General features: G+C 35.8%; 1 protein-coding gene across 1 annotated transcript in view; it reads left to right on the forward strand.

The window, feature by feature from the left end:
• LOC110466605 (afadin- and alpha-actinin-binding protein B-like) overlaps positions 1–7,324 on the forward strand; it is a 51,105-nt gene extending 43,781 nt beyond the window's left edge. The window contains exons 11-14 of the mRNA XM_021523194.1: positions 744–935; positions 1,881–1,980; positions 2,439–2,562; positions 2,700–7,324. Coding sequence (XP_021378869.1) covers positions 744–935; positions 1,881–1,980; positions 2,439–2,562; positions 2,700–2,934 — 651 coding nt within the window. The 3' untranslated portion in view covers positions 2,935–7,324. The remainder of the gene's footprint in view (positions 1–743; positions 936–1,880; positions 1,981–2,438; positions 2,563–2,699) is intronic.
• Positions 7,325–11,833: the final 4,509 nt, after the last annotated feature.

The following is an 11,833-nucleotide window of genomic DNA, read 5'->3' on the forward strand; positions in this document are numbered from 1 at the left end:
ATATCAGAATAGACCCTGGGGTCTGACCGAACCCCTAGGGACCTAGTTTCTTAGTCACAGCTTGGAAACAGTTGAGAGCCCCACCCTATCACCGTATATATACAATTGCTGAGTATAAAGAGATGATTGCACATATGCTTCCAGGTTGGCCTTGGGGACTGCCCCACCCTTGGAGACTTAACCCCTGGGTCATAACTTTGAAATGGTTAATATCCCCACCCCGAAACTATATATACAATTGTTGGGCATAAAGAGACGAATGCAGTCATGATATTAGAATTGATCCCAGGGTCTGCCCCACCCTTGCAGACTTGGCCCCTGGGTCATACCTTTGAAACGGTTGAGATCCCCACCCCAAAACTATATATACAAATGCTTGGCAAAAAGAGACAAATGCAGTCAAGATATTAGAATCGATCCTGGGGTCTGGACACAACTCTAGGGACCTAAATTGTGAGTCAAAGCTTGGAAACAGTTGAGATCCCCACCCCATAACCATACATAAAATTGCTTGGCATGAAAAATCTAATATAGCTATGCTACAAAGATTGGCCTTGGGGTCTGGCATATTCCCTTGATCTCATTTGGAGAATAGTTTGCCATGATTGCTTAGGTATCCAGGTGAGCGATACAGGCCCTGTGGGCCTCTTGTTCTAATAACACTGATAACTTATTTGGAATTAATTTACTCTGATAATTTGGTAACATTATGGTTGATGAAATATTTGTATTTAATTCCACAGCAATCTATACTTAACCAATCAAAGGCAGCGGCAGAGACGTCATACCTAGACGAGTCAGTCCAACTACAGGAGCGCCTCCTTCAGGAGCAGGAAAGCATGGCTGAGCAGCGCCGCCTGTTTTACCAGGAGAAGGCCAACTTTGAAGAAGAACGTAAACAGTACACAGAGGCAGCCATCCGACTTGGGAGGGAGGTACGTTAAACTGCAGTCTGTTACACAGAATGCTGGTAGTTACCTCCCTTTGTCTGACAGATAAACTGGGGTCCCTTTCGCATATCAGTTTCAACCAATTTTCTGTTTTTAAATGTAACATTTTTGGGTAGAAGTCCTAGCGGACCTGCAAATGTTTATGCAGGCCTTGCAAGGCTTTGTCAAGGCTCGCCTGAAAGCATCTGATTGCTAGGTCCAACCTTATTTCATAAACGAACAACTCTGGTCCAACCGATTGCGACAAACGAATGCAGCCTGGTTCTTTTACACAAAAATAGATAGTTATCTCCCCTATACTGAGGGATGAATTGAACTTTTTCACAGAATGATGTATGATAACAGTTTTAACTATAAATGGAAAACCTTTTAAATTCTAAGCATCTTGATATGCAGATTTTTACATATTTGTTGAACAGTTCATACATGTACAGGGTGTTAAAGAGTTATACTTTGTTAGGGTGAAAACTGTAAACAAGTTCTGATTATACATTTTTAGCCCACCATCAGTCTCATGAAGTTTTAGAGGGATCTATCTCAAATGTTGTGTGTAGGTTCCCCTTAATCTGTAGTTGTGCATGTTAATGTAGAGAGTGATCATAAAAGTAGATGGCCACAAGAAGGACTAATGAGATCTTACTGATATTGTAATGATCAGATCTATTTCTCTTACATTTAAAGAACTGTACTAATAAATATGTGAAATGGTGCAGAGAAAAGAAGCGAAAAGATCAAACTGACATAAACTAATGAAGATGGTACATTGGTGAGCACCAAGATCCCTTTGGGATCTCTTGTATATGAATAAAATCTGTCATGTTCAGATAAAATATACTCTTGGCTTCAGTAATGGATGGTATTTTTACAAAAAAATCTTAAGTTAACAAATGATTTAATACAGGTGTTTGAATATGTTTTTTTTTTTTTCAGAGAAAAGCTCTTGATGATCAGAGATCGTCCATTATCAACCAGTTTCTACAGATCTCCCCATTTGTTAAATCCACTCCGTCCAACAGAAAGTCCCAAAAAGGTAGGTCAATTGATAATACAAAGTAGACTTATTGTTACATCTTGAGGGAGACTTTTACAATAAATGGTAGAGACCTCACTATACTAATTCCTTGTGCAGAGAGGATAAGAATGATCACCAGTGCTTTTTTTTTTTTTAGATATAACTAGCAGTTATCTGTAAAGGAAAACCTATTCAATGAGAAGATGGGGCTTATTCCCAGTAAAATATCTTCCTGGAAGACATTATTGTCATCTCTTTACATCTCCTAGAAATAAAGAGATGTGGACAATATAATTACCAAGTCTTTATGTTCCTCGGTATAGAGGCTCAGAAAACATGTTTTCGTGTTTTCTGCTGTTTGTCACATGTTAAACTGAATTTCCTTGAAACTCCAGAACTCTTCATGCAATGGTCTTTATGTAGAATGTACTTCACTATATTATAAATAACCTCTGTCCTCTACCCTTTATTATCAGGTGAAGGGACAAGACTACTGCCATCCACACCAATGTTTTCACCAGCACCGTCCAGTAAACCCAAAACTCCGTCCACCACCGAGTTGTACCGTGTCCTTGGGATCACTCCCAAGGACCTGCCAAAGTAATTATAAGTTATATTCAGGATTGTTCCCAATCCAGACAATTATAAAAGTGATTGTAATTTTTCAAAACTTCTTGAATTTTAGATTTTGCAGTTGTTAAAATCAGAGATATATACAGTCATGTTTATTCTTACAGGAGGAAGGAAGATAAATATTCTCCTGAGGAGGAGCCCCGGATTAAGAAAGCTCTGAGCTCTGAGTCTCTGTTATCTGGGTCATGTAAGTCAACGCCACACGATACTAGTGATGTACAAATTTCCACCAGGAGTCATAGCTCGCCTGAAAAGTCTCCTGACCAGGTCAGCCTTAAACGTGTTCTGTTCCGGAGGAGGTCTAGTACAGGCAGCAATGAGGACCTGGAGGGCTTATAACAGTACTGGGGAGTACCTTCATGGAGGCCTGTAGTCATGGCAACACAAATTAGAGAATAGTGGAACCTCTTTACTCCAACCATTACTTTTGAAATAAAAATATTTTCGTCCTTTGATAATTATGCAAAATTGCTCACTGCTGGTAATATAGTTACTTTATGTAATAGCAATATTTTCAACTTTTGATTGGGAAATTGTCTTTAGACAATAATATTTTTTCCAAAAGCATCAAATCAGAATTTGTATCTTTTGAACTTGGTCTAACAAGGTTCTGCTATTATAGGTATTCTGATTTGCTTTCTTATGACAGGTATCTGACATATCAATGTACTTGGACATTCTGCTAAAATTATTTAAAATGCTTGACATGACACACAGACACTTGTTGTCAATGTTGTGCCATGTGGCCTGACATGACACACAGACACTTGTTGTTAATGTTGTGCCATGTGGCTTGACATGGCACACAGACACTTGTTGTTAATGTTGTGCCATGTGGCTTGACATGACACACAGACACTTGTTGTCAATGTTGTGCCATGTGGCCTGACATGACACACAGACACTTGTTGTCAATGTTGTGCCATGTGGCTTGTTGTGGAAGTGTACAAGTAAACAGACATTATTACCATTAATAGAGGTGCATTTGTCCCGTGTATCACACCTGATCTCAAACCTGTTGTAAACATTCCATATCATTGCTGATGTAAATAGGTGACCTGCATCATGGGTGACCAGAGGATTTAGTCTGTGACATGCATCAAGGATAAATTTGGTTACAAACTTTTGAGTTACATCCAAAAGCAATTATCCAACAGTCAGTAAATTTTGTTTAAATGTGAACGATAATAATTTAACAAAACAAGGGAAGCAGACTTTTTCAGATTTCATTTGCTGTAAATATGTGGATAATGTTCAGTATTACATAATGAATTATTAACAAATACGTTTGTCTCACTGAATACACATAAGTATAGTGCTGATGAAGATAGGAAGAATATAGTGCTGATGAGGATAGGAAGATGTTAATATTTTAAGTAATGTATTTCCTGTTTTTGCTTTTGTTCATTTTTGTATGCATTTTAAAGTTGATTGTATAGAATTAAATGGCATTTAATTTATATACATCAAATATGTATGAAGAGAAAATAAATCCTTTGTACTTACCAATGAAATAACCCTGATATATGTATTGATAGAATTGACCAACGCTACGATAAATGTTGATGAAGAATGATGAAAATTGCGTGAATGACAGTGAAAGGAGGAAATGTGTATTTCAGTGTGTATTGTAATGTGAAAATCGCCAATGTCAAATGTGTTCAGTTTAGTTTGGGAAACGGGTATATAATACCTTGTGAGACTGTAGAATATTATACAGTCACCTAGGTTAGTGTGACTGACCTTTGTGATGTAACCTTTGACCTCTACATGAGATTGTCTATTACTCCATATGAGTAATTTAGTTGGCCTAACATTCCACATATCAGTGAAATCATTCATGCATTGAAAGTCAAAATATTTCATATCATCAAAGAAAATGTACCTCGTGTATCAATGTTCAATTTTTGCATATCAAGTTCTTTAGCATTCCATTGAGTTTCTTAAATGTATTTATATTGTGTATCTTAAAATATGGACTAATTTTGCTACTACTTGTTACATTTTTCTAAATTTATTTTACATTGAGCTCAGTTCTTGTGATTTGTAAGGGTTGTTTTGTACCTTCGCTGATGCATTGTATATAATGTTGTAATGTTGGAGGTGTGTTTACTTACTTATTACCAGTTGATACGGTGATACCGCAAGAATTGTTTCATAATTAAAGCTAAATAATTAAATAATTTTAATGGTATTTACACCTGTTTCATTTTCATTATTCAGTCTTCAATAGGGTTTTTTCCAATACATTGCAAACAAGTTTGTATTAAGATTTGAAAGCTTGTATATATTAGCTTAAGATTGACATCATTTTGCCAATAGTGATCTCATTACTAATCATAAGGCAGTGTACCCAACCTATCTGTTTTCCAGGTAATTCAGTGTTTTAAGGAACCTCTTTGTGTTCCATGAATAATACATTTTTTTAAGCAGACAATTTTGGCATCTAACAGTGTCAAATTACAACTGGCTTCCTTTGTTATGATGTATACCTCTGTATAGCACATGTTTGCAATAATCTCAATAATTGTGCCTTATTGCTGTATTAGTGGGTATTTTAGATGATCTGTTGTCACCATAGTCACCAGAGCCTGACCTACTTAGGTTGAGAGTCTATTCCATTATTTCAAATATTGATATCAAGTTGACAATGGTGATATGCAAGCTTGTTTCCTTTTTCGTTACCATGGAACTTATGCTTAACAATGTACATATCAGGGATGTGATGGTGTCAGTATATGATGAAATCAGTTTTACATCATTGTTGATATATGAAGCAATCCAGTACATTTTTTTAGTACATTCACTAGAATTTGCTGTATTGCATAATCCAAATTTTTGATGTCAATGCTTAAGGCAATTAACATTGGCTGCTCAGCATAGAGTTCTAGTTGGATTTCGAGTAAGTGTGCTCTATTGTGAATCTGTTGCATTTCATTTAAATAGTTATGACTAAATGTATTGACTTAAAATGTTGTTCTGCAAAATTGAAACCCCACAATGTTTCACCACGAAGAAAAACAGAGAAGCTACATAATTTAAGACTTTAAAGGTAACCAATTACTTGATGAAGGCTATACAGTGTACGTCCTTTAACTTGAGAACCCCTGGACCTTCTGCATACTACCGGGTATGCAAATCTGTCAAACAAAACCTGTATCAAGTAAACCTTCATAAATGTTCATTTAATTGTTATGTCATTAAAAAAACACTGCTATTTCTTCGCATACGTGTATGAACCATTATGATATAAACTTGTGTTCAGTTTGATCAAAGTTGCTTGTTTTGAAATGAATTAATCTTATCGAACAATTCGTGTCAATTGACACAATATGCATGTACATTCTTTCTCATTTTGATGTAAGAAGTTGAGAATTCGCAACATTCACTTGACAACGGAATAATTATTTACACGACATTCACTTGACATCGGAATAATGATTTAAAACTCGGGATGTGGCAGCTGCATCATATCAGCGTGTACAGAAAAAACTTGTTTAAGTCGATCTTCTCATTGAAAGTAAGTGTTTTTTTGTTATGTTTCAGTACTTTGTACATGTTTTTATGTTAATATTGATGTTCTTGTTAAATATTTTTGCCCAAAACAATTTGTTGACCTTTCACAGTCTATTGGTACTTTTGCTTTTGAAGTTATGAAATGTTAGTAACAGTTACAAACTCCAAACAGTTTTCAGATTTTGTATGCTCTTATTTTTTGCCAAGTCATCACTATTGTAAAAGTTGGTTTCGTTTTCATAGTGTTTTTATAAAAATGCATGTAGTAGGTTACAGAAATGAAAGTGTTTTGTTATACATGTACTGTAATTCGTGAAATTTTAACAGTACACGTACAAACATCTTGCTTGAATTGATTTTAATATCATAAATATTATTGAAGCACATTAGGCATACCGTACTACAATCTGTAAGAGATGCATAATGCTGTATGTTTTGTATTTAAATGTGTTGAAATTAATATTTGAGATATTTCAAGTTATGATTGACTCTCCCTGCCAATTAATATATATATTATTATTATTCATTTCTCAAAATATGAGTTTTTAAATGAACTGAAGGGTCATGAATTTATACTAACCACTTACTCTAGAGATTAAAAAACCCACCTGTACTAATGGACCACTTTTAAAACTTCCAATTCATGAACCTGTATAAAGAGACCACCTGCAAAAAGAGACAACTTAATGAATGTCCTGAAGGTGACAGGTCTCTTATTACAGGTCTGACTGAACAATACGAAGGTTTGACTTGAAGCTTATACATTTCGTACGGTATTAGATGTTTAAGCTGGAATGATAAATATTAAACTTTAACTTGATAACTCCTGCTGAATTAATCTTTTGAAAAGGTATTTCATCCTTTTTAAATTTGAAAACAACATTTATTGTCATCAAACCTTAGCATTGTTTGAATTTCTAAGAATAAGTAGCAAAATAACTGCCAAATGAACTGATGTTGTAACAGTGAATGTATTTGTGATGAAAATATTTTTCAGAGGTTTTCATGGTTTGGGCCAAATGTTTAGGAGTGAGTGAGCCAAGGCTAGTCTGACCTAAGGGAAGTTTTTTAGATCTGCCATGTTCAGTCTTGTAGGTGGATGATTAGCCTCGTAAATAGAAACCTGTCTTGTCATTACCATTAAGATGACTGGACGACTGTACTTTTGTCTCAGTAGAAGCAAAATAATAAATTTGTAGTATTTTGGGTAAAACTGTGTTTGCTCTTCTGTTGAACTATTTAGAAGAGGAATGGTGTTAACATGCAGATCATTATTTTTCAACAAGACAGAATTATTAACTTCACATTGCAAATGGATTGAACTTACAATGAAAATGTGTTATGCCTCTGTGATTTGACAAGCAAAGTTGAATAATTTTAGCGTTGGAAAAAGGGTTGGGGAAACTTTTATGAAACTTAATGTTTACTGGATTGAGTTATCTCCCTTCCTGTGACAAATTTATGGCTATCCAAACAATTGGACCCGAGTTGTTCGTTAATGAAACAAGGTCCTAGCAATCTGATGCTAATTTCAGGCGAGCCTTGCACGGCCTGCATAAACATTTACAGGTCCGCCAAGATTTATATCCGAAAATGTTTACATTTCAAAATGTTCCGAATAAACGAACAGGCCTTTAGTCACAAAATGGACTTATTTTTATGAGAACATGTCTGAATTGAGTTACCAAATACACTAGCGAACTTGAGAAAACATTACTAGACAATGTTAACAAATATTTTAATGGACTAACAAAAACTGTATAAGACACAGTTAGGAAATTCAACAATGAACAATTGCAACAAAGGGCTAATAAAGATTATAACTATCCCAACTAACAAAGAAGTGTCCCAACTGAAAAATGACGTCCGGACCAACAAGATTCTACTGTATCGATATTCGTGATGTATTAATCACTTTCAGAATCATGGATCAAGTAGTGAAATTTTATATAATTCAATGTCAATACAGATGCTGAAAGAAAACGTGACTGTCCGTATGATATCATTTTGATACACGGATCCACACAATACAATTGTCTGTTCTAATGTGCTTTTAAACAAAAGCAATGATATTTTCTTGACCATTTCAACTAAACATGTATACACGTTCGAGGCACGGTAGTTTAGTGGTAGGACGTCGGGCTCATGACCCAAGGGTTGACGGTTCGAGTCACGTCACGGCACTGTGTTGTATCTTTGAGCAAGATACTTAACTCCGCTTGTTCCAGTCTAAACAGCTGTAAATGAATACGTGGTTGGGCAGTGCTAGACATTTTTGAATGCTAGCTGCGAGCGCCGAAATGGCAGCACCGGCTGTTTGCTCCCCAGGGAGTTGAGAAAGATATTGGCTGGTTGCAAAGGACCTATAACAACGGATAATAATTTGTGAATCGCTTTAATTTGGGACGCCCTACGAACTAGGTTGTGAAAAAGCGGTATATAAGAACCTCAAATTATTATTAATAATTATTTTGGAAAATATTTCACAACTACTAGGCTTTCTCAGTTACAAGTTAACATATTGAAACTAAATAGTATCCTTCTGTACTTATGCAGCACATTTACACCTGTACCTCATTTATATTGTTGAAATGGATATATATTTATCAATATGGTTATTGTGAATCAATAAAGTTAAGGTAAATCAAGTGTATTGCGATAGTTTAGCCGTAGCCTTTCAGGTCATTTTAACTATCGACATATTTTGGAAAATATCTCGGGAGATTTTGCAACTGCTTAACTTGCTCAACTATAAGTTCACAGGTTTAAGCCATTGATGCATAACTTTTACAATCATCTTGGTTGTATTTGTAACAAAGATTTATTTTTCACCATTATATTTATTGTTCAAAGTACTGGTAAATCATGCATAATAAGCAAATTTCTGGTTCTACCTCCTCATCATACCTTCGTACAATTTGTCTTTTGACGTCGAAAATGGCATCAGCGGGGAACGAAGCCCCCTTTTGGCCGCATCTCACAGTGTCCGAGAATGCAACACGGCCTATTTCACTGGTCGTTGGCTATAATCTCCACCTTCCCATGCTGGACACACTCCGACACGTAGAGAACCTAGCTGAAGCACTTTAATTTTCACATCATGAAAAACGTAAACAGCCGCAGGTTTATTATAACATTGTTTTGCTACAATTAGTTTTAACAAGCTTGTTTATTCCTAAAGCACAAAGCCTATCTTAGTTGAATTCGATTTCCCTTCATTATTCCTAGCGGTTCACATGAACTTACTTACTGAATTTGCTAGATTATTCCTAAATCGGGTGCATTTCAATTAAAACGTGCTCATCTGGACTTATCATCTCATAACCTAACCAAAAAAGAAAATATTCCTTAAAGGAAACAAAGCGAGACATAGACGTCACCTTTCCGACGGCGACCCCAGCAGCTTTGCATTTAGCTCTGTTTTTACAAAAGGATAAGTGCTACACCATCCAAACTTGGACCATAGTTCATCTTAGCTTCTTCATTGGTAACCATGCATTATTTACTGAATGTAGACGAAATTTCATGCAGATATTTTTTTGCGTTTAGCAGTGGGTTACGTGTTGTACTCGTAAGGTTTTAGTCAAAGACCTACCTAACTTACAGCATAGCTACATTCAAGGCAGTACATAGAGAATAATACATGCCTTTTTCCATATCACACCCATGTTTCATTAACGAATCAACCCGAGACTGCAATATCAGCACAAGGGCCGAAGGCACGAGGGCTGATATTGGTCGAGGGTTGATACTGGGTGTGATATGGAAAAAGGCGTGTTTTATTCTGTTTATTACATATTTACTAATACAAACTATTCTCTTATGATTTAATTTTCTTTTTGAAATATTGAAATACGAAAAAAATCCAAAAGTGGTGTGATATGGGTTTTGCGGGCTGATACGGGTTTTGGGGTGTGATACGGCGGGGGCTGATACCGGTTTTGGGGTGTGATACGGCGAGGGCTGATATGGGTTAGAGCAATTGTGTCGTATCGCATATACAAAAAATCCGTATTTATCAGTAAGTATGTAATAAATCTCATTACAAACATCAGCTGCTATAAGGATACTAGTTTTTACAGCTCATATGCTACAAAAGCATTAGTGCCACCAACCCAACTTGGACAATAGTTTTTATCCTAACTTCTGCATTAGCTACTAAATGAGGCCTAAATTTCCTTGTCCAGTGACCGTTGAAGCATCCCAGACAATGCTATATGTTTTTGCGTTTACCTGTATGTAATGTGTTGTATCTCAAAACTCCTACACCTACAATAAACTTACACCATATATATATATATATATATCCTTGGCAAAACATATTATTTCAAGCATACGGTCCAGCAGCTGCCATTTTCCTCATCAATGTTCAGCTCTGTTTTTCCAAAAGTATGATTACAGGACCAGTTGAATTCGGATTATAGAAAATACTTCAGATGCTGAATATTACACTGATTTCTTGCTTCTTTTTCATAATACCAATTTTTGTTATAAGTTACTGTGTTTGCAGGTTTAGCTAGGTTATTCAAAAGCTGAAAGTTCTACAACAAGTACACTTGGATAAACAATGTTTCATCTGAAATGCATCAAAATACTTGCTTTGGTGGATGGATAATAACCGAGAATAATTTTCTAAATTGTAAAAAAAAAAAAAAAAAAACCCTTTCCGGGTTTTTTTTTACCCTATAAACTTTGATATATATTCAAAAGTTTGACAATTAAAGAAAATATCAAATTTGAATTTTTAATTTCTAAAGTTTTAAATTAATTCTATTTCAGTAAAGGTAGGTCATCACGAATGCTAAGTTTCTATATTCTTCTTTGATTCTCAAACTGGGTGCGACACATACAAATTCATTACGCCAATTTATTATTCCGTGGAATTCTTGTTCTTGGTAAGATTAGTCCCCCTTTGGACTGCTGCGGTTCAAAGATTCCGCGGAATTATATGATTCCGGTCTCCGCATCGACCATCAGCATCAATTAATTTAAAGAACATGGTTAGTATATTTTCTATAGACCTTCAGGTTTTTAGAACATATACGTTGCTTGAAAAAGTTTGACATAGCCACCCATATATGACCTAGAAAGACAGTCAAGATTTTACATAGCAAGACACTTTTTTTAACACTACACCAGGACCCTGGACTTGATGAAACTCAAGAGGAAGATTTCTGAACTTTTTTTTATCAATTGATCCAATGTTAACCTTTGACCCCAACCAGCGCTCAACCTTCAACCTAAACCGCACCATATGCGAGTAAAAGATTCCCACTGTTGGTTTACATGTACCATACCTAAGTGACCCCTGTGACCTGAAATGTCGAGGTCATTTATATGAAGAAAGTTTATAGCACTCTATCTCTGGTACCTACACTGTCAATATATCAGAACCATTGTCCAAAGGAACGATTTCATAGCTCAAAGTTGACCTATACCATTGGAAATAGCACTCCATTCCTGGTACCTACTAACCAAGCTTCAGATCTGGGGTATTTTTTGGTTGTCAATAAGGTCTTTAGAGAAAAAGACTTTCAATAGAGGTCAAATGGACCTGCATCGCTCACTTGGTATTACTTTCACACGTGTAACCTCAAAAGTGGGTCAAGGTCAAATATACTTGGGTTTGGTGTTGGTTTAGTCTGTCAACAGCTATGGCCATTTAAGGCTCCCCTTTGTGCAAGATGCATGCGTGTAGTTTATTCGTGTTTTGGGAGGCTGC

Source organism: Mizuhopecten yessoensis, unplaced genomic scaffold (genome assembly GCF_002113885.1).
Source record: "Mizuhopecten yessoensis strain PY_sf001 unplaced genomic scaffold, ASM211388v2 scaffold11139, whole genome shotgun sequence".
NCBI lineage: Eukaryota > Metazoa > Mollusca > Bivalvia > Pectinida > Pectinidae > Mizuhopecten > Mizuhopecten yessoensis.